The 26995-nt window shown below is 49.0% G+C and overlaps 2 protein-coding genes across 2 annotated transcripts; both read left to right on the top strand.

The window, feature by feature from the left end:
• The first annotated feature begins 14579 nt into the window (after nucleotides 1–14579).
• On the top strand, nucleotides 14580–15701 carry LOC117189391. Its single transcript, XM_033394511.1, has 3 exons — nucleotides 14580–15085; nucleotides 15166–15486; nucleotides 15551–15701. The coding sequence occupies exons 1-3, from the start codon at nucleotides 14993–14995 to the stop codon at nucleotides 15572–15574; spliced, it is 438 nt and encodes a 145-aa protein (XP_033250402.1). The 5' UTR covers nucleotides 14580–14992; the 3' UTR covers nucleotides 15575–15701.
• A 2791-nt stretch (nucleotides 15702–18492) lies between these two features.
• Nucleotides 18493–19646, top strand: LOC117189330. Its single transcript, XM_033394476.1, has 3 exons — nucleotides 18493–19016; nucleotides 19097–19417; nucleotides 19482–19646. The coding sequence occupies exons 1-3, from the start codon at nucleotides 18630–18632 to the stop codon at nucleotides 19509–19511; spliced, it is 738 nt and encodes a 245-aa protein (XP_033250367.1). The 5' UTR covers nucleotides 18493–18629; the 3' UTR covers nucleotides 19512–19646.
• The last annotated feature ends 7349 nt before the right edge of the window (nucleotides 19647–26995 follow it).

Below are 26995 nucleotides of genomic sequence, written 5' to 3'. Positions count from 1 at the left end.
CCGAAGAGTGCCGGAAGCGGTGGCTCTTCCCAGCGGAGCACCTCTTTTTCGAACTCCGTCGGCTCGAATTGCTGGCGGTATCCGCGTGCGGTGGCACCTGGCAGCCCGTCAGGGATAGTGATGGCCTCTGCCCCCTCGTCGGCGCTCGGACCCGGAGCGGTGTAGTCGGCTGCTTCTCCTACGGTGGCGTGTCCAGGGCCCTGCGCGTGGTCTTCGGCGACCTGGTCGGGGTTGACCTGGCTGGGGCCCTGAGCATGGGTGAACGTGGCTCTGGCGGCGTTGCCAGGGCTTGGGTCCCTGTACGTCTGGGCCACGTCTCCTGTAATATTGACGTGATCGGGGTCTGAATCGTGCCCCTCGATGATCTGGTCGATGCGGGGCCAGCTTACGACGTCGCCGCATAAATTTTCCCAGCTGAGGACCTCTGGGTGGACTTGGAATTCTCGTGGAGTGGGGCGAAGAATCAGTTCCTCGATGATCTCCCAGTCGACTGGGGGCTCCGGCCTGGCTTTTGTCGTAGTTCTCCGACGGCGGGGGTCTCTCGCATTCGATGAGCTGTGAATAGGAATGGACTTGTTGACTACAGGCAAGAAATACTTTGATACTCTATGAGTGCGGCGGAGCGGTTATAGACTTAATGAGAATCTCCAAAATGTCGGCCTTGGTTGGTCCCTTCGGTACAATCACGGTTGCGGTTTGCCCTTGAAGGAACAGCCACGCCCGCTTCGTTTGGTGCGTCGTTCTTCGAAGGATGTCCGGGTCCCGGAAGCGGATGTGTCCAGGAGAAGCGGCCACGCACGCCTCGTTCGGTGCGTCATTCCTCGCAGGATATCCGGGTTCCTGAAGCGGATGGGTCCAGGAGAAGCAGCCACGCACGCCTCGTTCGGTGCGTCGTCCCTCGCAGGACATCCGGGTTCCTGAAGCGGATGTGTCCAGGAGGAGCAGCCACGCACGCCTCGTTCGGTGCGTCGTTCCTCGCAAGATATCCGGGTTCCCGAAGCGGATGTGTCCAGGAGGAGCAGCCACGCACGCCTCGTTCGGTGCGTCGTTCCTCGCAAGATATCCGGGTTCCTGATTGGTTTCGTCTCTGTGTATCCGGGGTGTCAGCATCGTCGTGGCGGTTTGAGTAGATCTTGTATTTTTGGCACACTACGCATTGGCGAACGTATCTGGCGACTTCTCGGAACAGGCCTGGCCAGTAGTACTTTTGGGCGACTCGTGTGCTTGTTTTTCGGATTCCTAGATGTCCGGCCGTCGGGTGGTCATGGCATTCTTTTAGTACGCGTCGTCTATGTTCTGCAGCGACGCAGAGTTTCCATGGGGTGGAGTCTTCTTCTTCGGGCACGGTGTGCAGGCGCCGATACAGTTGTCCACTCTCGCTTCGGTAGTCTTCATATTTGCCCGGCTGCTGCCTGATTCTCGCCAACATTTTCCTGATCCACTTGCACTGTGACTCCTCCTCCAGAGCTTGATGTAGTAACTCCAATGGTTGGCGGGAAAGTGCATCTGCTACCACGTTCTGCTTCCCTCGGCGATAGCGAATATCGAATTGATATTGCTGCAGCTCCAAAGCCCAACGTGCTATCCGTCCAGTGGGGTTGTCGATCGAGTTGATCCATTTGAGGGCGAGATGGTCCGTGATCACGTCAAATCGGTATCCTTCCAAGTAACAGCGCAGCTTGCGGATTGACCACACTATTGCCAAGCATTCCTTCTCACTAACGGAGTAGTTCTCCTCGGCTTTGGACAAGCGTCGACTCGCGTAGGCTATTACTCGTTCCTCGTCCCTTATCTTTTGTGTAAGGACGGCTCCTAATCCTTGTTCGCTAGCGTCGGTTTGCAATGAGAATTTTTCAGAAAAATCAGGGCAGGCGAGGACCGGCGCTTCGGTTAACCTGATCTTCAACTCCTCGAAGGCTTTCTCCTGTTCTTCCGACCATTTCCATTGCCGATCTTTCCTTAACAACGCCGTCATGGGTTCTACTATTTCGGAAAAGTTGGGTACAAACCGCCGGTACCAGGAGGCCATACCGATGCATCGGCGAAGTTCCTTGACACCTGCCGGAGGTTTCAGGTTGCGCACTGCGGCGATCTTGTCAGGATCCGTGTGTATGCCGTTCCCGCTGATGACGTGTCCTAAATACTTCAGTCTGCGTTTGAAGAAGCTGCATTTGTCCTTGTTGAGTCGAAGATTAGCCTTGCGCAGCCGCTGTAGAACTGTCCCAAGATGCCGCATGTGGTCCTCCACGGTGTGCCCGATGACGATAATGTCATCAAGATAGGCGAATGCGTGTGGTTCCATGTCGGGGCCAATCACGCTATCCAGTGCTCGCTGGAAGGTCGCGCCGGCGGAGTGAAGGCCAAAAGGCATCACTTTCCAGTGAAACAACCCGCGGCCCGGCACGGTGAACGCCGTGCACTCGCGGCTGGTTGGGGCAAGCGGAATTTGCCAGTAGCCGCTCTTCAGGTCCAGGGTCGATATGTACCTGGCATCTCTCAGCTGTTCCAATATGTGGTGAATCCTGGGGAGGGGATACGCGTCGGGGATTGATCGCGCGTTCAACTGTCGGAAGTCTATGCACATCCTGATGTCACCTGTTTTCTTGCCCACGAGGACAATTGGGGCGCTATGTGGACTCTTCGAAGGTTCAATCTGCCCTTCCTTAAGCAGTTCGTCGACCTGTTTATTAATGACGGCTTGCATAGCGGGGTTTTTTGGATAATAACGTTGTTTTATAGGCTTGTTGTCGCGCATCACGATGGTGTGTTCTGCAATGGGGGACACTCCGCTGAGGCCGTCGAATTGTTTCAGTTCCTGTTGCAACCATTCGGTGATCCGGGGTTCCAGGGGTTCGTCGTCTTCGGGCTCGAATCCAGGGGCCAAAACGTCGGGCAATTGGGATATACTCACGGTGGCCACTGTTGCTCCCTGTGTCCGTTCCCTGGTGCGCCTACGGCGGGGCCCGTTGTCGCCGATGCCGGGCTCGAATCGCACTCGTTTCTTGGATCGCTGCTGTACCTCGTGTACCCGGAAGGGGTTTTTCAGCATGGCTCTGTGGTCGAGGCCGGGGAGCGCCGATGTCCATCCGGGTTGGTATCCTGCCGGGGTCGAGACCTCGCCCGAATTCCTAGAATTCCTTGAAGAAACGGCCACGCACGTCTCGTTTGGTACGTCGTCCCTCGCAAATTTTCCCCACCTCACCATCATGGATCCCAGGGGATCGGCCACGCGCTCCTCGTTCGGCACGTCGTTCCTCGTCGGTTCTTGATGCTGGGCGACCCGGTCTCGGCTGAGATTCGTAGGTTGATCCAGGCGGGCTGGGGATCCTATGTCTTGAGTCCTGGTATCATGGCTGTGTTTAAATTGCAGGCGCAAGGGGACTCCTCCACACTGCAGGGTCGCGTCTATTCCGCATAGGAAATCCATCCCGAGGAGGACGTCATCCAGCACGTCTTTCATTACTAGCACCGGCATCTTTACTTGTTGATCTCCTAGTCGTATGTCTGCCATCAGCGCCTGAGTCAATTCCCGGAGGGACCCATCCGCCAATCTGATCGTCGTTCGCACCATCGCTATACTCTGTCCGTTGTCCAGCTCCAGGGCTTTGCGTTCGCTAACGAAGCTCCGTGTGGCGCCTGTGTCCAGAGTAGCGAGTAGGTCCTCTCCTTCCATGGTTACTTGCGCGCGAATTCGTCCTCTCTCCAGCCGCAGGGTTCCCTTTACTGCCTCGGGGTGGGATTGGCGGTCTTCGCCCGGTCCCCTGCCGAGTGAAGCGCCTGTCCGTTTCCCGACGAATTCCTGCGACAGCATTCGATGGTGCGTAGCCCGCGACGGCCGCAGTCCCAGCAGTACAAGACTTGGGGCTGTTTACACTCCCTGGAAAAGTGTCCGGACCCGCCGCAGTTCCTACAAGCATGCTGCACGTCGATTATGGGGTCGGCGTCTTGGAGGATGGTTCCATTCCTGACATCCGGCTGCTGCGAGTCCGTCGACCAATCCCTCACCTGGGTTCTATCGTGCCGGAGATCCTGTGTCCTCGCGGCCGCGTGATTCCTTGGTCCTCGTTGACCAGCCGTTGGCCCTAAAGTTTCCCGCGGATGGGTGTCTCGTGCTTGGTTCGCGTAGCCCGTGAGCTCCGACGGTCCCTTGTTACGCGTCACCTCGAAGTTCACAACCAGTTGCGTTAATTCGGAGAGAGAATCAAAATCTTTTCGTCTCGTAAACAACTGGTATTCCGGGAGCATGTTATCGTATATCCTTTCCAATTCCTGAGCCTCGGTGTATCCCGCGCGCTGCATCATTAGTCGAATGTCCACGAGGTACGTTTTAAACGCTTCTTTTGGTCGTTGAAGATGGGTTCGGATCTCGTCTTCTAGCCGTTGAAAGTACCGGGGAGGCAAAAAAAACTCTGAAAACTCTTTGCGAAAGGTCTCCCATGGTTCTCCACTAAGGCGGCTCGTTCGAAACCAACTCTCGGCCCGACCGGTCAACAACACGAGGATTCCTTGTGATAAGTGGCGTAGATCTATCTTATAAGTGGCTGCCCTCTCTTGCACGTGCTCCAGGAAACTTAACGGATCGCCGGACCCATCAAACACGATTCCCCAGCGGACCATTTTCTCGGTGATCGCAGCGTAAAAATGCTCTTCGTTCCAGGTGGACCCCTTCGTTGGTGGGTCCTTGCTACCGTGCAGGTTTCTCTGCGCGGCACCGACGTCGATGCCATGGAGTAGGCTCTCTGCCGGCACAGCGGATCCCGACGCCACGATACTACGGCTACTGGCGGGTACGACATCATACGCAGCCGGGGGATGGGGTTGTAGGTTAAGAGGCGCGAGTGTAGAAGGGCGGGGAGAAAGTGGTTTAACCTCTGGAGTCACGGCGACTCCGTACTGGGCCTCCAATTCCTCCAACCGAGAACGCGCCGTACTTGGTAAATCGGCCGAGTTTGCGAAGGTCGCGAGTCGACGTCTCAACTCTTCGACAGTTCCAGCGCTGTCTAACCCAAGCTCCGCGGTAATCATCTCCAACTCGTTCTTGCGCCTGACCGAAATCCACTTGACTCCCATGTTGAGTTGGTCCGGGTCACTGTTGCTGCACGTGGTCTACGATCAAATGTCTGGAGCGTCGCCCGAGGAGTCGAAAAACGTAGCTAAGGACGCGGCGAAAGACGGGGCTCTGAATCCTTAAACGGCGAGGACGCGTGCGAGGCTATTCGGTAGTGAATTACCGGTGGGCCGTCTTGGTCGTGGGCCTGGACACGGGGGCTGGCAATTAACACGCGCTTGTTCAGGGGTACTTCAGTCGTTGGTTTCTGCAGGATTGTTCCGGTTAGAATCCGTTGGTTCGTGTTCAGTTTCGGGGGGAGCGCGAGGTGGACAGAAGACGCGGGGATCGCTGTCTTTCGCACGTTGTATGCTGCGGGATAGGGACCACTGTATGCTGCGGGATAAGGACCACTGTATTTTGCGCGTTGTGTACTGATCGAAGGCAGGGGATCACTCTGTTTCACACGTTGTATGTTTGACCGAATGCTGAGGATGACTGTCCCTTGCGTTGTATACAACCCGGCTTATATTGGGTCTGGCTGAACGGCCGAGCCTCTGCCGACGTCGACGTCTCGGAGTCGGCCGAGAACACCACGCGAGAGAGCCGCGGGCGAATGGTTAGGTAAATAGTCGAAGATCGGGGGGTGCGGGTAGTATGAGAAAGGGATAATTTCATGTATTATACTCGTGGGTCGTTCGGCTCATGCCCGCCGCCGACGCCCAGAACTGTTCTCCGGTCTTCACCCCCTCTCTCCCCACTGAGATGTAACAGAGGTCTGGCTGCCCTTGGCTCTTTCCCCACTGTACCGGGCGCTATGATCCCGCATGGTTTTGCCTGAGGATAACGGGGACCACAGAATTTTCGTTCTGCTTTGCGTGCTGCTTCGTCGCTGGTGTTTCGCTTGGATTTTTTTTTTTCTCTTTCTGCTGGACATGGGAAGGGCATCACTATGCTTTGCTTGGCTGCGGGCTGTACTTTCATTCTGTCGTTTTCCTCTCTCATTTCCTCTTTCCCGTTCTCTCCTCTTCATTTGCCGACGGCTAACGGGGATTGTACAGCTTTTCAGCCACGCTTTGCTCGCTGCTGGCCTGTACCTTCGTATCGTATTTTCTTATTGATACCCTATAAATTTCTCCTCGGTTTGATGCGGCGCTACCTACGCGATCTACTTGTGGATCTTTAGGCCACGAAGGGTGAAATCCCCCCAGAAAACTATCGTTTGAATTGTCTCAACAGTCCCTGCTCGGGCGCCATCTGTAAAGTAGTGATCCTAGGCTGGGGTCAGTCTCAGTCTGCCCAGGGGCACCTACAGTTTATTTGTAAGTTGCTGAGACGTTGAGACTGGGGGGGGGAGGCGGGTCGTTGGCGCAGGGATCGCCGAGCCGCCGTCAACGACGGGGCCTTCGGGAGAAATTAGGGAGGGGGGGGGAAAGCGGCGTTGGGCCGGGCGGCGCGAAACTCACCCGAGACGCTGCACTCCCCGACTTCAGCAGGGTAAAACCCCTGTTGCCAAGGTCGAAGTGGGCCGCGGGTCCGGGGAGGTGAAGGAAAAGGATGAGGGGGGGGCGCCTCTGTCGAAACGCGTACCACTTCTCACTCCAGCAGGGTAAAACCCTGTTGCCAGAGTCAGAGCGGGAGCGTAGTGACCGAGAACAGTCAGGAAAACGGGTGGGGAGGGGGTGGAGAGATGACCGCAGTCGGTGGTCCGACCAGAGAAAATAAATGGAAGCCAACGCGTTCTTAATTCTATGATCGAAGTTTTATTGGATTGGTTCCCCTCGCACTCCCTCCTACTCCTACTACTACCTTGGCCAGCGGCCAGCTCACCCGCGGATCCGGCGCCTGTGTTCCCGCAGCTCCTCCATGCTTTTCTCTCCTCTCTGGCGCGCGGCCGTTCAACACTTTTTTTTCTCTTCGCTTCGATGTCCGCGACGTTCCGTCTTCGCTCACTTCCCAGAATCGACTCCTCCTCTCGCTACGGTCGCTCGACGTTCTCGCCACGCCTCGCGCTCGTTTTCGGGCCAACGGGACTTTTCCGAAAGAGCTCCGCTCTGCTGCCGGCTGAGCATGGCTCCCTCTCCTCGCCGTCTTCTTTGCGGTTGTTCCGTGTGAGCTGGCCGTTTGGCGGGATTTCGGCTATGCAAAACATAACTAGCTTATTTACTACTATAGCATATGGTTGTGAGTAATCCAATTATTAATATTATTATTATTATTCTTGTTACTATGTGAGGGTCCCAGTATGGGTCCTCACACCAGGAGGACGGTGTTTCCATGTTTGGAGCGGGGCAACGGCCCAACAAAGTCGGCGCATAACACGCTGAAGGGTTCGTCAACTTGTCTGGTGAACATTTTCCCCGCCGGTTTGAACTGGCTCACCTTGTATTTTTGGCACACTACGCATTGGCGAACGTATCTGGCGACTTCTCGGAACAGGCCTGGCCAGTAGTACTTTTGGGCGACTCGTGTGCTTGTTTTTCGGATTCCTAGATGTCCGGCCGTCGGGTGGTCATGGCATTCTTTTAGTACGCGTCGTCTATGTTCTGCAGCGACGCAGAGTTTCCATGGGGTGGAGTCTTCTTCTTCGGGCACGGTGTGCAGGCGCCGATACAGTTGTCCACTCTCGCTTCGGTAGTCTTCATATTTGCCCGGCTGCTGCCTGATTCTCGCCAACATTTTCCTGATCCACTTGCACTGTGACTCCTCCTCCAGAGCTTGATGTAGTAACTCCAATGGTTGGCGGGAAAGTGCATCTGCTACCACGTTCTGCTTCCCTCGGCGATAGCGAATATCGAATTGATATTGCTGCAGCTCCAAAGCCCAATGTGCTATCCGTCCAGTGGGGTTGTCGATCGAGTTGATCCATTTGAGGGCGAGATGGTCCGTGATCACGTCAAATCGGTATCCTTCCAAGTAACAGCGCAGCTTGCGGATTGACCACACTATTGCCAAGCATTCCTTCTCAGTAACGGAGTAGTTCTCCTCGGCTTTGGACAAGCGTCGACTCGCGTAGGCTATTACTCGTTCCTCGTCCCTTATCTTTTGTGTAAGGACGGCTCCTAATCCTTGTTCGCTAGCGTCGGTTTGCAATGAGAATTTTTCAGAAAACTCAGGGCAGGCGAGGACCGGCGCTTCGGTTAACCTGATCTTCAACTCCTCGAAGGCTTTCTCCTGTTCTTCCGACCATTTCCATTGCCGATCTTTCCTTAACAACGCCGTCATGGGTTCTACTATTTCGGAAAAGTTGGGTACAAACCGCCGGTACCAGGAGGCCATACCGATGCATCGGCGAAGTTCCTTGACACCTGCCGGAGGTTTCAGGTTGCGCACTGCGGCGATCTTGTCAGGATCCGTGTGTATGCCGTTCCCGCTGATGACGTGTCCTAAATACTTCAGTCTGCGTTTGAAGAAGCTGCATTTGTCCTTGTTGAGTCGAAGATGAGCCTTGCGCAGCCGCTGTAGAACTGTCCCAAGATGCCGCATGTGGTCCTCCACGGTGTGCCCGATGACGATAATGTCATCAAGATAGGCGAATGCGTGTGGTTCCATGTCGGGGCCAATCACGCTATCCAGTGCTCGCTGGAAGGTCGCGCCGGCGGAGTGAAGGCCAAAAGGCATCACTTTCCAGTGAAACAACCCGCGGCCCGGCACGGTGAACGCCGTGCACTCGCGGCTGGTTGGGGCAAGCGGAATTTGCCAGTAGCCGCTCTTCAGGTCCAGGGTCGATATGTACCTGGCATCTCTCAGCTGTTCCAATATGTGGTGAATCCTGGGGAGGGGATACGCGTCGGGGATTGATCGCGCGTTCAACTGTCGGAAGTCTATGCACATCCTGATGTCACCTGTTTTCTTGCCCACGAGGACAATTGGGGCGCTATGTGGACTCTTCGAAGGTTCAATCTGCCCTTCCTTAAGCAGTTCGTCGACCTGTTTATTAATGACGGCTTGCATAGCGGGGTTTTTTGGATAATAACGTTGTTTTATAGGCTTGTTGTCGCGCATCACGATGGTGTGTTCTGCAATGGGGGACACTCCGCTGAGGCCGTCGAATTGTTTCAGTTCCTGTTGCAACCATTCGGTGATCCGGGGTTCCAGGGGTTCGTCGTCTTCGGGCTCGAATCCAGGGGCCAAAACGTCGGGCAATTGGGATACACTCACGGTGGCCACTGTTGCTCCCTGTGTCCGTTCCCTGGTGCGCCTACGGCGGGGCCCGTTGTCGCCGATGCCGGGCTCGAATCGCACTCGTTTCTTGGATCGCTGCTGTACCTCGTGTACCCGGAAGGGGTTTTTCAGCATGGCTCTGTGGTCGAGGCCGGGGAGCGCCGATGTCCATCCGGGTTGGTATCCTGCCGGGGTCGAGACCTCGCCCGAATTCCTAGAATTCCTTGAAGAAACGGCCACGCACGTCTCGTTTGGTACGTCGTCCCTCGCAAATTTTCCCCACCTCACCATCATGGATCCCAGGGGATCGGCCACGCGCTCCTCGTTCGGCACGTCGTTCCTCGTCGGTTCTTGATGCTGGGCGACCCGGTCTCGGCTGAGATTCGTAGGTTGATCCAGGCGGGCTGGGGATCCTATGTCTTGAGTCCTGGTATCATGGCTGTGTTTAAATTGCAGGCGCAAGGGGACTCCTCCACACTGCAGGGTCGCGTCTATTCCGCATAGGAAATCCATCCCGAGGAGGACGTCATCCAGCACGTCTTTCATTACTAGCACCGGCATCTTTACTTGTTGATCTCCTAGTCGTATGTCTGCCATCAGCGCCTGAGTCAATTCCCGGAGGGACCCATCCGCCAATCTGATCGTCGTTCGCACCATCGCTATACTCTGTCCGTTGTCCAGCTCCAGGGCTTTGCGTTCGCTAACGAAGCTCCGTGTGGCGCCTGTGTCCAGAGTAGCGAGTAGGTCCTCTCCTTCCATGGTTACTTGCGCGCGAATTCGTCCTCTCTCCAGCCGCAGGGTTCCCTTTACTGCCTCGGGGTGGGATTGGCGGTCTTCGCCCGGTCCCCTGCCGAGTGAAGCGCCTGTCCGTTTCCCGACGAATTCCTGCGACAGCATTCGATGGTGCGTAGCCCGCGACGGCCGCAGTCCCAGCAGTACAAGACTTGGGGCTGTTTACACTCCCTGGAAAAGTGTCCGGACCCGCCGCAGTTCCTACAAGCATGCTGCACGTCGATTATGGGGTCGGCGTCTTGGAGGATGGTTCCATTCCTGACATCCGGCTGCTGCGAGTCCGTCGACCAATCCCTCACCTGGGTTCTATCGTGCCGGAGATCCTGTGTCCTCGCGGCCGCGTGATTCCTTGGTCCTCGTTGACCAGCCGTTGGCCCTAAAGTTTCCCGCGGATGGGTGTCTCGTGCTTGGTTCGCGTAGCCCGTGAGCTCCGACGGTCCCTTGTTACGCGTCACCTCGAAGTTCACAACCAGTTGCGTTAATTCGGAGAGAGAATCAAAATCTTTTCGTCTCGTAAACAACTGGTATTCCGGGAGCATGTTATCGTATATCCTTTCCAATTCCTGAGCCTCGGTGTATCCCGCGCGCTGCATCATTAGTCGAATGTCCACGAGGTACGTTTTAAACGCTTCTTTTGGTCGTTGAAAATGGGTTCGGATCTCGTCTTCTAGCCGTTGAAAGTACCGGGGAGGCAAAAAAAACTCTGAAAACTCTTTGCGAAAGGTCTCCCATGGTTCTCCACTAAGGCGGCTCGTTCGAAACCAACTCTCGGCCCGACCGGTCAACAACACGAGGATTCCTTGTGATAAGTGGCGTAGATCTATCTTATAAGTGGCTGCCCTCTCTTGCACGTGCTCCAGGAAACTTAACGGATCGCCGGACCCATCAAACACGATTCCCCAGCGGACCATTTTCTCGGTGATCGCAGCGTTAAAATGCTCTTCGTTCCAGGTGGACCCCTTCGTTGGTGGGTCCTTGCTACCGTGCAGGTTTCTCTGCGCGGCACCGACGTCGATGCCATGGAGTAGGCTCTCTGCCGGCACAGCGGATCCCGACGCCACGATACTACGGCTACTGGCGGGTACGACATCATACGCAGCCGGGGGATGGGGTTGTAGGTTAAGAGGCGCGAGTGTAGAAGGGCGGGGAGAAAGTGGTTTAACCTCTGGAGTCACGGCGACTCCGTACTGGGCCTCCGATTCCTCCAACCGAGAACGCGCCGTACTTGGTAAATCGGCCGAGTTTGCGAAGGTCGCGAGTCGACGTCTCAACTCTTCGACAGTTCCAGCGCTGTCTAACCCAAGCTCCGCGGTAATCATCTCCAACTCGTTCTTGCGCCTGACCGAAATCCACTTGACTCCCATGTTGAGTTGGTCCGGGTCACTGTTGCTGCACGTGGTCTACGATCAAATGTCTGGAGCGTCGCCCGAGGAGTCGAAAAACGTAGCTAAGGACGCGGCGAAAGACGGGGCTCTGAATCCTTAAACGGCGAGGACGCGTGCGAGGCTATTCGGTAGTGAATTACCGGTGGGCCGTCTTGGTCGTGGGCCTGGACACGGGGGCTGGCAATTAACACGCGCTTGTTCAGGGGTACTTCAGTCGTTGGTTTCTGCAGGATTGTTCCGGTTAGAATCCGTTGGTTCGTGTTCAGTTTCGGGGGGAGCGCGAGGTGGACAGAAGACGCGGGGATCGCTGTCTTTCGCACGTTGTATGCTGCGGGATAGGGACCACTGTATGCTGCGGGATAAGGACCACTGTATTTTGCGCGTTGTGTACTGATCGAAGGCAGGGGATCACTCTGTTTCACACGTTGTATGTTTGACCGAATGCTGAGGATGACTGTCTCTTGCGTTGTATACAACCCGGCTTATATTGGGTCTGGCTGAACGGCCGAGCCTCTGCCGACGTCGACGTCTCGGAGTCGGCCGAGAACACCACGCGAGAGAGCCACGGGCGAATGGTTAGGTAAATAGTCGAAGATCGGGGGGTGCGGGTAGTATGAGAAAGGGATAATTTCATGTATTATACTCGTGGGTCGTTCGGCTCATGCCCGCCGCCGACGCCCAGAACTGTTCTCCGGTCTTCACCCCCTCTCTCCCCACTGAGATGTAACAGAGGTCTGGCTGCCCTTGGCTCTTTCCCCACTGTACCGGGCGCTATGATCCCGCATGGTTTTGCCTGAGGATAACGGGGACCACAGAATTTTCGTTCTGCTTTGCGTGCTGCTTCGTCGCTGGTGTTTCGCTTGGATTTTTTTTTTTCTCTTTCTGCTGGACATGGGAAGGGCATCACTATGCTTTGCTTGGCTGCGGGCTGTACTTTCATTCTGTCGTTTTCCTCTCTCATTTCCTCTTTCCCGTTCTCTCCTCTTCATTTGCCGACGGCTAACGGGGATTGTACAGCTTTTCAGCCACGCTTTGCTCGCTGCTGGCCTGTACCTTCGTATCGTATTTTCTTATTGATACCCTATAAATTTCTCCTCGGTTTGATGCGGCGCTACCTACGCGATCTACTTGTGGGTCTTTAGGCCACGAAGGGTGAAATCCCCCCAGAAAACTATCGTTTGAATTGTCTCAACGGTCCCTGCTCGGGCGCCATCTGTAAAGTAGTGATCCTAGGCTGGGGTCAGTCTCAGTCTGCCCAGGGTCACCTACAGTTTATTTGTAAGTTGCTGAGACGTTGAGACTGGGGGGGGAGGCGGGTCGTTGGCGCAGGGATCGCCGAGCCGCCGTCAACGACGGGGCCTTCGGGAGAAATTAGGGAGGGGGGGGGGAAAGCGGCGTTGGGCCGGGCGGCGCGAAACTCACCCGAGACGCTGCACTCCCCGACTTCAGCAGGGTAAAACCCCTGTTGCCAAGGTCGAAGTGGGCCGCGGGTCCGGGGAGGGGAAGGAAAAGGATGAGGGGGGGCGCCTCTGTCGAAACGCGTACCACTTCTCACTCCAGCAGGGTAAAACCCTGTTGCCAGAGTCAGAGCGGGAGCGTAGTGACCGAGAACAGTCAGGAAAACGGGCGGGGAGGGGGTGGAGAGATGACCGCAGTCGGTGGTCCGACCAGAGAAAATAAATGGAAGCCAACGCGTTCTTAATTCTATGATCGAAGTTTTATTGGATTGGTTCCCCTCGCACTCCCTCCTACTCCTACTACTACCTTGGCCAGCGGCCAGCTCACCCGCGGATCCGGCGCCTGTGTTCCCGCAGCTCCTCCATGCTTTTCTCTCCTCTCTGGCGCGCGGCCGTTCAACACTTTTTTTTTTCTCTTCACTTCGATGTCCGCGACGTTCCGTCTTCGCTCACTTCCCAGAATCGACTCCATCTCTCGCTACGGTCGCTCGACGTTCTCGCCACGCCTCGCGCTCGTTTTCGGGCCAACGGGACTTTTCCGAAAGAGCTCCGCTCTGCTGCCGGCTGAGCATGGCTCCCTCTCCTCGCCGTCTTCTTTGCGGTTGTTCCGTGTGAGCTGGCCGTTTGGCGGGATTTCGGCTATGCAAAACATAACTAGCTTATTTACTACTATAGCATATGGTTGTGAGTAATCCAATTATTAATATTATTATTATTATTCTTGTTACTATGTGAGGGTCCCAGTATGGGTCCTCACAGCGGGTATTTATTTTTTCTTTGCAGTATTAAATATTCAAAATTACACCCATTCTTTTGATAATATCTATATCCATCCCAATTATGTCTGCAGTAATTTGGTTTTTCTCAAAAATTGCCCGTGATGAGTTTCCATCGTTTGTGATTCCAAATCCTTGTTTGGGCAGTCAACCTTCAGTGATAGTTTGTCTAAGAATTTTTCTTCCACTCTCGTGGAATTTTATATGTAAGTTCTAAAATAAACTCCTTACATATAATTCTTGCATGCAAAACCTGGTCACAAAGACAGGTACGATTTACCTGCCACAACCTTGCACGAAAAACGGTCACAATATGATTTTTAAGGGATTTAAAAACTGTGATAGCCGTTTTTGTATTTGTGTCCTAAGCGGCACACAAATCTTCGACTTTTGCCACCTCTTTTCGTCTACTAGTCATTGTGCGTCGTTTAACTTCTTGATTTTGTATTGCTGTGACGAAACGAATAATTAAAAAAAATAAATTGAATTTAAATAAACAAATTAAGTGCATTTACTAAAACGTCTCAGAGGAGTCTCAGTTTACCAAAGAGAAGTCTCAAACATTAGATGTGTTGGTGTGCGATGTATTGTACAAGAGGCTGCGTGCCTTGTGTTTGAATTTTTCAATAGTTATTGAGCATGCCACTGAGCATGCAAAGAAACTCAGGGCAAGAACAAGTGGGACAATGGTAAGTGCCAAGTCCGGGGTGTAGGGAGACTAGCAGTATGTGTTTCTTCCTGTGAGCCTGTGAGGGTCACCACGGGATTCAAATACGGTATGAGCGAAGCTTTTATATTATGTCTAAGCACACAAAAGCACTAAAAACATGTGAGTTCTTCAGAGCAGAGGTTTTCGTTTTGTTTAGCGTCGAGTCGAGTGCTCGTAGACATGAAAACTGCTACTGCTACGCCCATCACCAGTGCCTTGAAATTCCCATTACGAAGTCAACGTCTGATCTCGAAACTGTAAAACCGGGCACACGTACACTTCTCCGGAGAGTAAAACTTGAGTTGAACATAAAACTTTGAATAATAGTCGATGCGGACGAGGAAATCGGAGCAATAATCATCGAAACATGAGCCAAAGACGAGGACTCGTCTTGGACTCAAACTCTATGGGCCTGTCCAATCCGAATACTCCCACGATCTCGGGACAGCAGACGTCTCAGCAGTCCGGCACAGGTGCAGCTGGCGCTGAAGGATCAGCAAAGCCAAAAGGCTCTACAGCAGGACACAGGGAATGTCGAAAATCAATCCGGTGTCTTCACGGACTACAGCAACCAAGACCACTCCAGGTGCAATGCTCGCACTGAGCCCATAGCTACGGAGTACTTTCACCGTTTGGTGGACCAACTGCCTGAGGCACACGACATGAGCGCTCAGATGAATCTGCAGCTGAACAAGACATTCCTAAAACGGCTGGACGAGATCGACGGCCTCAATTTTCCGAGCGTAGATTTAAAGGTGAGTGCCTACACAATCCACCCCAGAGGCTACCACTCAATACCTAACCCCAATCTTTGTTGGATTGCCTCCCACTCCAGCTGCGCCAGATCACTTTTCAAGAGTGGGTGGACGTCCTACTAAATGTCAACAGCGTCATGTTCACCAACTTGTCGGCAATTAAAGGGGAGGCATACGGCAAGATCATGGACCGCGTTCAGTCGGTCAGTGGGGTGCAACAGCAGACGCTGGACGAAAACCGAAAACTGCGCAAGGACTTTTGCGCAATCATAAAGCTCCTACAGAATGCCTATCACCGGAACATTTGGGACATGGACAGCCTTTCACTGGAAACCCTGACTGTTAACCAGATTCTGGGCATAACCCACAGGCAGCGTCATCCGGAGAGCGTCAGTGAAATTGTAAGATATACAGCATTTAAAAAATCAGGTTGCTTCTCTCAATCGTTGTCTACTTCCTCCATAGAGCGATAGTGAATGCGGCCGGTGAAGATAACCTGTTTAGTCTTCCGTTACTACCGATGTTGTTTTTAGCTAAATTATATACATAAAATTAAGATTTACATTGTTCAGCAGCGTTTCTTGCGATAAATTTAATAATACTCATCTCATTCATTCTCCCAACTCATTCTCGTTTCAAAAACGGCGCTCATCATTTTCGGATCTTTACCTTGTATCACGCTCATCTTACTTAGAAAGGGTCACCACGATCGGTGATGATTGGCTTTCCCAAAAAGCTGGCTACCTGCAGGGTATCAAGGACGTGTTTAGTTTCTGTATTAAGGACAATAAGAACGAGGGGGAACTTTTTGAGTTGCTGCTGCGACCGCAACTCTACATTTATACCCGATTCATATGTAGTCAGTATGGCTACATTGAGCGACAATGTCTGCGTTCGGGAGAGACAGAAAACGTGTCCCAACATGTTGTCGGGCGTCTAGGCGCTCACTTTTTGCGATAGGCAAAGCCGACCATGAAATGTGTGTGTCAGTGAGAGACAGAGCGAGAAAGAATAAGATTGCTTTTATCATTCTGACTATAATATTAATAAGATCTGCAGTCTAAAAGCTCTCTTTATTGTTTATTGTTTATATAAGTTGAAAGTATTTTTCATCGAGTCGACCAATTTTCAGGTCATTTTTCGCCCACTCCTCTGAAAGTGCTGATTTTAAGTAATTTTTAACGTTTTATAATGTTGGAAGTAAATCCATTGATCTGGCTACTCCATTTCTGACCATGTGTGTAAATGGATGATGCAATAATTGCGTAATAAAACACACACACCCAACTCATATGCATGCAAATTAAAAAACTACAGCAGTGGATTGCGTTTTTAAAAAGTGTTTATTTAATTCTAAATTTACAGATATGGACTTAAGTTGAGGGTTACAAAGGATTCCGGACAAAGGGCTTTCGCGATCTTAATCTCGACTTTTCGGTTTGTCTTCTGGATCAAGACTGCGTTGAACCTTGATCTTTGCGTCGTCAATCCCTTTCGGTAATAATTTTTCTAAAAACATCCCGATTGATTTCGCCATCCCGAGTATTGGAGTATCGTGTGTGAGATTGTTTATCAGAATCCAGGTGTGGGCAAAGATTATTTTTCCATTTAGGCGAGTGTCAAAGATTGGGATTGTGGCGGGAGCCCAAGATTGAGATTGTATATCTTAAAAATTAATTGGGCGGAAGCCTATGATTGAGCTTGTGGTGGGAGCTAAATATTGAGATTGTTTATATTTTGAAACAAGGGGGAACGTTGTGAGTTGCTGCGGAAACCGCAACTCTATATTTATACCCGATACATAGTCAGTATGGCTACATTGAGCGACAATGTGGGCGGGAGAGACAGAAAACGTGTCTGAACATGTCGTCGGGCGCTGCGTAGCCACTAAAAATTATCCGATGTGATCCAGATTCAGCATTCTCATAGATACGGTCATTCTCTATGATTGTGCGTTTTATGTTTTCTCGTATCTTCACTATTGTGGACGCCACAGATCTTCGTTCTTTGTGTGGGCGGAAAGGGGTGGGGAGAAATTTTGAGATATAAGTTTTACAGTGAGATTTAACAGGAGTGTGGATACCAAATTTGGTTACTCTAGCCTTAATAGTCTCTGAGATTTGCGGATGCCTCAGATTTTCGTCTTTTGTGGAGTCTGAAGGGGGTGTGGCGAAATTTTGACACAAAACGGTCAAGGTCCGATACCACAGGAGTGTGGATACCAAATTTGGTTGCTCTAACTTTTATAGTTTCTGAGAACCTTGAACTCACATTTCGCAATAGGCAAAACCGACTATGAAACCTGTGTGTTAGAGAGAGACGAAGCCAGAAAGAATGAAATTGTTTTCTTGATTGTGGCTATGTGGCTGCTCGGATGGTTGGTTGATCTATAGTATTATTGTAAGTTGGGAAGGGCGTTGTAGCAAGACCTTTTAGGTTCGTTACAATATTGCGGGTATTTATTTTTTTTTTGCAGTTTTAAATATTCAAAATTACACCCATTCTTTTGATAATGTCTATATCCATCCCAATTATGTCTGCAGTAATTTGGTTTTTCTCAAAAATTGCCCGTGATGAGTTTCCATCGTTTGTGATTCCAAATCCTTGTTTGGGCAGTCAACCTTCAGTGATAGTTTGTCTAAGAATTTTTCTTCCACTCTCGTGGAATTTTATATGTAAGTTCTAAAATAAACTCCTTACATATAATTCTTGCATGCAAAACCTGGTCACAAAGACAGGTACGATTTACCTGCCACAACCTTGCACGAAAAACGGTCACAATATGATTTTTAAGGGATTTAAAAACTGTGATAGCCGTTTTTGTATTTGTGTCCTAAGCGGCACACAAATCTTCGACTTTTGCCACCTCTTTTCGTCTACTAGTCATTGTGCGTCGTTTAACTTCTTGATTTTGTATTGCTGTGACGAAACGAATAATTAAAAAAAATAAATTGAATTTAAATAAACAAATTAAGTGCATTTACTAAAACGTCTCAGAGGAGTCTCAGTTTACCAAAGAGAAGTCTCAAACATTAGATGTGTTGGTGTGCGATGTATTGTACAAGAGGCTGCGTGCCTTGTGTTTGAATTTTTCAATAGTTATTGAGCATGCCACTGAGCATGCAAAGAAACTCAGGGCAAGAACAAGTGGGACAATGGTAAGTGCCAAGTCCGGGGTGTAGGGAGACTAGCAGTATGTGTTTCTTCCTGTGAGCCTGTGAGGGTCACCACGGGATTCAAATACGGTATGAGCGAAGCTTTTATATTATGTCTAAGCACACAAAAGCACTAAAAACATGTGAGTTCTTCAGAGCAGAGGTTTTCGTTTTGTTTAGCGTCGAGTCGAGTGCTCGTAGACATGAAAACTGCTACTGCTACGCCCATCACCAGTGCCTTGAAATTCCCATTGCGAAGTGAACGTCTGATCTCAAAACTGTAAAACCGGGTACACGTACACTCTCCGGAGAGTAAAACTTGACTTGAACATAAAACTTTGAATAATAGTCGATGCGGACGAGGAAATCGGAGCAATAATCGTCGAAACATGAGCGACAGACGAGGACTCGTCTTGGACTCAAACTCTATGGGGCTGTCCAATCCGGATACTCCCACGATCTCGGGACAGCAGACGTCTCAGCAGGCGGTACAGGTGCAGCTGGCGCTGAAGGATCAGCAAAGCCAAAAGGCTCTACAGCAGGACACAGGGAATGTCGAAAATCAATCCGGTGTCTTCACGGACTACAGCAACCAAGACCACTCCAGGTGCAATGCTCGCACTGAGCCCATAGCTAAGGAGTACTTTCACCGTTTGGTGGACCAACTGCCTGAGGCACACGACATGAGCGCTCAGATGAATCTGCAGCTGAACAAGACATTCCTTAAACGGCTGGACGAGATCGACGGCCTCAATTTTCCGAGCGTAGATTTAAAGGTGAGTGCCTACACAATCCACCCCAGAGGCTACCACTCAATACCTAACCCCAATCTTTGTTGGATTGCCTCCCACTCCAGCTGCGCCTGATCACTTTTCAAGAGTGGGTGGACGTCCTACTAAATGTCAACAGCGTCATGTTCACCAACTTGTCGGCAATTAAAGGGGAGGCATACGGCAAGATCATGGACCGCGTTCAGTCGGTCAGTGGGGTGCAACAGCAGACGCTGGACGAAAACCGAAAACTGCGCAAGGACTTTTGCGCAATCATAAAGCTCCTACAGAATGCCTATCACCGGAAAATTTGGGACATGGACAGCCTTTCACTGGAAACCCTGACTGTTAACCAGATTCTGGGCATAACCCACAGGCAGCGTCATCCGGAGAGCGTCAGTGAAATTGTAAGATATACAGCATTTAAAAAATCAGGTTGCTTCTCTCAATCGTTGTCTACTTCCTCCATAGAGCGATAGTGAATGCGGCCGGGGAAGATAACCTGTTTAGTCTTCCGTTACTACCGATGTTGTTTTTAGCTAAATTATATACATGAAATTAAGATTAACATTGTTCAGGAGCGTTTCTTGCGATAAATTTAATAATACTCATCTCATTCTTTCTCCCAACTCATTCTCGTTTCAAAAACGGCGCTCATCGTTTTCGGATCCTGACCTTGTATCACGCTCGTCAATTTGTTAGATATCCTCAAATCTTGTGGCTCATAGCCATACAATACAATACATTTAGTGGTAATATTTACCATAGTGTTGATGTTCCACTGGAAGGGTAATTTTTGGTCGTCCCATCGTGTTTCATTTTCATTGGAAGGCAAAAGCATTGACAAAATAATCCGGTTCGTTCGATTTGCATGACTGTTATCTCTTGATGTCCTTACAGCATTGAGTATAGGCCTTACATCATTCGATTTACAATACTTTTCATCTTACATAGAAAGGGTCACCACGATCGGTGATGATTGGCTTTCCCAAAAAGCTGGCTACCTGCAGGGTATCAAGGACGTGTTTAGTTTCTGTATTAAGGACAATAAGAACGAGGGGGAACTTTTTGAGTTGCTGCTGCGACCGCAACTCTACATTTATACCCGATTCATATGTAGTCAGTATGGCTACATTGAGCGACAATGTCTGCGTTCGGGAGAGACAGAAAACGTGTCCCAACATGTTGTCGGGCGTCTAGTCGCTCACTTTTTGCGATAGGCAAAGCCGACCATGAAATGTGTGTGTCAGTGAGAGACAGAGCGAGAAAGAATAAGATTGTTTTTATCATTCTGACTATAATATTAATACGATCTGCAGTCTAAAAGCTCTCTTTATTGTTTATTGTTTATATAAGTTGAAAGTATTTTCCATCGAGTCGACCAATTTTCAGTTCATTTTTCGCCCACTCCTCTGAAAGTGCTGATTTTAAGTAATTTTTAACGTTTTATAATGTTGGAAGTAAATCCATTGATCTGGCTACTCCATTTCTGACCATGTATGAGTGCATGTGTGTAAATGGATGATGCAATAATTGCGTAATAAAACACACACACCCAACTCATATGCATGCAATTAAAAAACTACAGCAGTGGATTGCGTTTTTAAAAAGTTTTTATTTAATTCTAAATTTACAGATATGGACTTAAGTTGAGGGTTACAAAGGATTCCGGACAAAGGGTTTTCGCGATCTTAGTTTTAATCTCGACTTTTCGGTTTGTCTTCTGGATCAAGACTGCATTGAACTTTTATCTTTGCATCGTCAATCCCTTTCGGTAATAATTTTTCTAAAAACATCCCGATTGATTTCGCCATCCCGAATATTGGATTTCGTCATCCAAAGATTGAGAACTATAAAATGCTCAAAGTGCAGAATTTGCAGAAAGCCGGGTGTGAGATTGTTTATCAGAAGCCAGGTGTGGGCAAAGATTATTTTTCCATTTAGGCGAGTGTCAAAGATTGGGATTGTGGCGGGAGCCCAAGATTGAGATTGTATATCTTAAAAATTAATTGGGCGGAAGCCTAAGATTGAGCTTGTGGTGGGAGCTAAATATTGAGATTGTTTATATTTTGAAACAAGGGGGAACGTTGTGAGTTGCTGCGGAAACCGCAACTCTATATTTATACCCGATACATAGTCAGTATGGCTACATTGAGCGACAATGTGTGCGGGAGAGACAGAAAACGTGTCTGAACATGTCGTCGGGCGCTGCGTAGCCACTAAAAATTATCCGATGTGATCCAGATTCAGCATTCTCATAGATACGGTCATTCTCTATGATTGTGCGTTTTATGTTTTCTCGTATCTTCACTATTGTGGACGCCACAGATTTTCGTTCTTTGTGTGGGCGGAAAGGGGTGGGGAGAAATTTTGAGATATAAGTTTTACAGTGAGATTTAACAGGAGTGTGGATACCAAATTTGGTTACTCTAGCCTTAATAGTCTCTGAGATTTGCGGATACCTCAGATTTTCGTCTTTTGTGGAGTCTGAAGGGGGTGTGGCGAAATTTTGACACAAAACGGTCAAGGTCCGATACCACAGGAGTGTGGATACCAAATTTGGTTGCTCTAACTTTTATAGTTTCTGAGAACCTTGAACTCACATTTTGCAATAGGCAAAACCGACTATGAAACCTGTGTGTTAGAGAGAGACGAAGCCAGAAAGAATGAAATTGTTTTCTTGATTGTGGCTATGTGGCTGCTCGGATGGTAGGTTGATCTATAGTATTATTGCACGTTGGGAAGGGCGTTGTAGCGAGCCCTTTTAGGTTCGTTACAATATTGCGGGTATTTATTTTTTCTTTGCAGTTTTAAATATTCAAAATTACACCCATTCTTTTGATAATGTCTATATCCATCCCAATTATGTCTGCAGTAATTTGGTTTTTCTCAAAAATTGGCCGTGATGAGTTTCCATCGTTTTTGATTCCAAATCCTTGTTTGGGCAGTCAGCCTTCAGTGATAGTTTGTCTAAGAATTTTTCTTCCACTCTCGTGGAATTGTATATGTAAGTTCTAAAATAAACTCCATACATATAATTCTTGCATGTAAAACCTGGTCACAAAGACAGGTACGATTTACCTGCCACAACCTCGCACGAAAAAGGTCACAATATGATTTTTAAGGGATTTAAAAACTGTGATAGCCGTTTTTGTATTTGTGTCCTAAGCGGTAAACAAATCTTCGACTTTTGCCACCTCTTTTCGTCTAACTCGCCATAGTGCGTCGTTTAACTTCTTGATTTTGTATTGCAGTGACGAAACGAATAATTAAAAAAGCTAAATTGAATTTAAATAATTATACGATCTGGGTCAGTTTTTGCACTCTGGAAGATATACTCATTCTCTCCGACATATTCCGGATATAAAATATCGTTGCTCTAGCTCTTATAGTCTTTGAGCACTAGGTGCTAATAGGGAAGGACAGACAGACAGGGCTCAATCGACTCGGCTATTGATGCTGATCAAGAATATATACCTTATGGGGTCGGACACAATTCCTTCTGGACGTTACACACATCCATTTTCACCACAAATCTAAGGTTGACTGCCCAAACAAGGATTTGGAATCACAAACGATGGAAACTCATCACGGGCAATTCTTGAGAAAAACCAAATTACTCATTTTGAGTATCGGGTATAAAAAACCAATTAGGCGGAGGCCCCATAGTGAAAATGTTTTCGTCTTAGAAAGTCTAAGATTGTTTACAACTCGTATAAGAGCTCAATAGAATTGGGTACGTTAACTTGCATGTATATAGCCAAAACGACAACGACATTTTATATCCGGTCTTCTGTGATATGTAACTGTTACAAGAATATTTCGAAACTTCGCCCCGCCCACTTCCGCCCCCACAAAGGGCGAAAATCTGGGGCATCCACAAATCTCAGAGACTATTAAGGGTAGAGAATCATAGAGAATAACCATATCTATCCGGTTGCTGAATCTAGATCAGATCGGATAATTTGTATAGCCAAAAGAAAAAATAAATTTGCAGTGTCTACGCAGCGCCCGACGTCACTCTCAGACTGATTTTCTGTCTCTCTCGCACGCACTCTTTGTCGTGTCGATTAATATTAGCGGCGTCTGCCGGAGGATAGCCATACTGACTAAGTATCGGGTATAAATGTAGAGTTGCGGTCTCCGCAGCAACTCACAGCGTTCCCCCTCGTTTATATATGTAGTTCTTTTTGCTTCTGTAGTTCGTCTATCTATTATTGGATTATTCTCTGTCTCGTTATGCGTTTGTGATGTCCTATGGCGTTCTTCTAGGTGTTTTTTGTAGGCTTCAGCCTTTTCTATTGTTGTCTTTTGTCCACTTGGGAATGTTTTCTTCGTCTTCTATTCTCAATGGCCAGTTTGGATTCGGCTGCTTTTTAATGTTGTTTGTTATCTTCCACAGCTTTCTCATACTTCGTCCCTCCTCCACGCTTATTGCCTCTAACTGTCTATTGGTTTTGTTTTCCTTCCAGTTTTTAACCGCATTTCTCAGCTTGTTTGTAAGCATATTGTAGTGTTTCTTTGCTTTTTATACCCGATACTCAAAATGAGTATTGGGGTATATTATATTTGTGGTAAAGTGGATGTGTGTAACGTCCAGAAGGAATCGTTTCCGACCCCATAAAGTATATATATTCTTGATTAGCATCAATAGCCGAGTCGATTGAGCCATGTCTGTCTGTCTGTCCGTCTGTCCGTCTGTCCGTCCGTCCGTCCGTCCGTCCGTCCGTCCGTCTGTCCGTCCCCTTCAGCGCCTAGTGCGCAAAGACTATAAGAGCGAGAGTAACGATGTTTTGGATCCAGACTTCTGTGATATGTCACTGCTACAAAAATATTTCAAAACTTTGCCCCGCCCACTTCCGCCCCCACAAAGGGCGAAAATCTGTGGCATCCACAATTTCGACGATACGAGAAAACTAAAAACGCAGAAGCGTAGAAGATGACTATATCTTCTAGAGTGCAACATCTGAACCAGATCGTATAATTATTATAGCCAGAATCAAGAAAACAATTTCATTCTTTCTCGCTCTGTCTCTCTCTAACACACAGGTTTCATGGTCGGTTTTGCCAAATGCAAAATATGCAGAGCAACTAAATTTGGTATCCACACTCCTAATATATCGGACCGAGACGAGTTTGTTTCAAAATTTCGCCACACCCCCTTCCGCCCCCGCAAAGGACGAAAATCTGAGGCATCCACAAATCTCAGAGACTATTAAGGCTAGAGTAACCAAATTTGGTACACACACTGCTTTAAGACGTCACTATAAAACGTATATCTCAAAATTTCGCCATACCCCCTTCTGCCCCCACAAAGGACGAAAATCTGTTGCATCCACAATATTGCAGATTCGAGAAAACTAAAAACGCAGAATCATAGATAATGACCATATCTATCAGATTGCTGAATCTGGATCAGATCAGATCATTTTTATAGCCAAAAGGAACAAATCAATTTGCACTGGCTACGCAGCGCCCGACGTCACGATCAGACTGATTTTCTGTCTCTCTCGCACGCACTCTTTGTCGTGTCGTTTAATATTAGCGGCGTCTGCCGGAGGAGAGCCATACTGACTTAGTATCGGGTATAACTGTAGAGTTGCGGTCTCCGCAGCAACTCACAACGTTCCCCTCGTTGTTTCTTTGCTTTGTCCTTAATATTAGATATACTCGTCTCGCCTCTTTCTTTTTGTCAAGCGTTTACATAGTCCCTTCGTCAAGTTTTAGTGTCCGACTTTGGAATCGCTTGTCATTTGGTTTTGTTGTTTTTTCCGTTGCCTTGGCAGCTGCATCGTATATGTTCTTGGGGAATATGGCCACCGTGTCATCAATGTCCAGGCCAAATTTTATTTCCGTACTTAGGTGAATATTTTGGTTTAGGTGATCCTTGAATATTTTGACATCAGCACCTTTAGTCATTAGTGGCATGGGTGGGCTTGTTTTATGTTCGTGTCCTCTATTGTTTAATGCTATTTTAATTACTAGATGGTCAGACGTTATCTGTCGTTTTTGCAATCAATCCTTCCCCCTTTTGTAAGCCGTTCGTTATGGCAAAATCTATTGCTGATGGAGTCCTGCGTACTGGGTTCTTTCTTGGTATGTGATATATTTTCTTTTTTTCTTTTGATTGTCTGTTTTTTTCTTTTATTATTTTTATTTGTATTATTAGCAGATAGATTAATTATTTGATTTATTTCAGTGTCATCGTTATATTGTCTGCTATTGTTGTCCCTCTATCGTTACTGGCTTGGATTTGGATCAGTGTAGTAAGTAAATGCAATATTTCCTCCATTTTTCTTTCTAATTTTTCTATACTCTCTATGCCTTCTAGGGGCACCCTGGTGCCGGTCCCCGCAAATCCAATTGATCTTTGTTATTGTTGTGGTAGTGGTGCTACTGCTGCTGCTGGTGCTGTTTGAGCCCGAGGATTGGCTGCCTTTTCTGGAAACGGATAAGATGCGCCTCTGCTGAATTTCGCTGTTTTTATACCCGATACTCAAAATGAGTATTGGGGTATATTAGATTTGTGGTAAAAGTGGATGTGTGTAACGTCCAGAAGGAATCGTTTCCGACCACATAAAGTATATATATTCTTGATCAGCATCAATAGCCGAGTCGATTGAGCCCTGTCTGTCTGTCCGTCCGTCCGTCCGTCCCCTTCAGCGCCTAGTGCTCAAAGTCTATAAGAGCTAAACCAACGATGTTTTGGATCCAGACTTCTGTGATATGTCACTGCTACAAAAATATTTCAAAACTTCGCCCCACCCACTTCCGCCCCCACAAAGGACGAAAATCTGTGGCATCCACAATTTTAAAGATATAAGAAAACCAAAAACGTAGAGTTGTAGAGAATGACCATATCTTTATGGTCTGAATCTTTATGGTGAGAATCTGAATTGGATCGTATTATTATTATAGCCAGCATCAAGAAAACAATTTCATTTTTTCTCGCCCTGTCTCTCTCTAACACACACGTAGCATAGATCTCAGAGACTACAAAAGCTAGAGCAACCAAATTTGGTATCCACACTCCTAATATATCGGACCGAGACGAGTTTGTTTCAAAATTTCGCCACACCCCCTTCCGCCCCCGCAAAGGACGAAAATCTGGGGATATTCAAAAATCTCAGAGACTGTTAAGGCTAGAGTAACCAAATTTGGTATCCGCACTCCTGTTAGATCTCCTCCTGTGTATCTCAAAATTTCGAAAATCTGTTGCATCCACAATATTGCACATTCGAGAAAACTAAAAACGCAGAATCATAGATAATGACCATATCTATCAGATTGCTGATCAGATCAGATCATTTTTATAGCCAATAGGAACAAATCAATTTGCAGTGGCTACGCAGCGCCCGACGTCACGCTCAGACTGATTTTCTGTCTCTCTCGCACGCACTCTTTGTCGTGTCGTTTAATATTAGCGGCGGCTGCCGGAGGAGAGCCATACTGACTTAGTATCGGGTATAACCGTAGAGTTGCGGTGTCCGCAGCAACTCACAACGTTCCCCCTCGTTCACCTTGCACCCTTGACCGCTGCAGCAGTCCCTGATGCTGAGGTTCGCTATTTTGTTTGGGTGTACGCTGTTGCTGTTGTTTTTGTCGTTTCTGTTGCCATTCCTGTAACTTCTGATGCTGCTGCTGGTGCTTCTGGTGCTGCTGGAGTTGCCGTTGGGGCTTCTACCAGAGGTGCTGCCTCTGTGGCTGCTGCTGCTGGTGTAACGGCTGCTGTTTGCTACGCTGCTGGTGGCTGTCTCCATTGGCTTGTGTGCTTCTGTGTCTGCGCATTTTGCAGGTGTGCTTGTCGGTTTTGGGCATGCAGTGGAGGGATGATTGCCCGCGTACTTCATACACGCAAAAGCACGTCGGCAATAAGCGCGTGTGTGGCCAAAAGATTGGCATCTATGGCACTGGACCGGGTCCTTTGTTTTGTCCAGCCTCTCTATGGAGACCATCTGCGTGCCCACATGTTTTAGGGCCAGCAC

The sequence above is a fragment of the Drosophila miranda genome (assembly GCF_003369915.1).
Source record: "Drosophila miranda strain MSH22 chromosome Y unlocalized genomic scaffold, D.miranda_PacBio2.1 Contig_Y1_pilon, whole genome shotgun sequence".
In the NCBI taxonomy this organism is placed as follows: domain Eukaryota; kingdom Metazoa; phylum Arthropoda; class Insecta; order Diptera; family Drosophilidae; genus Drosophila; species Drosophila miranda.
The sequence above is the reverse complement of the archived record's forward strand: the minus strand, read 5'-3'. Positions and strand labels throughout refer to the sequence as shown.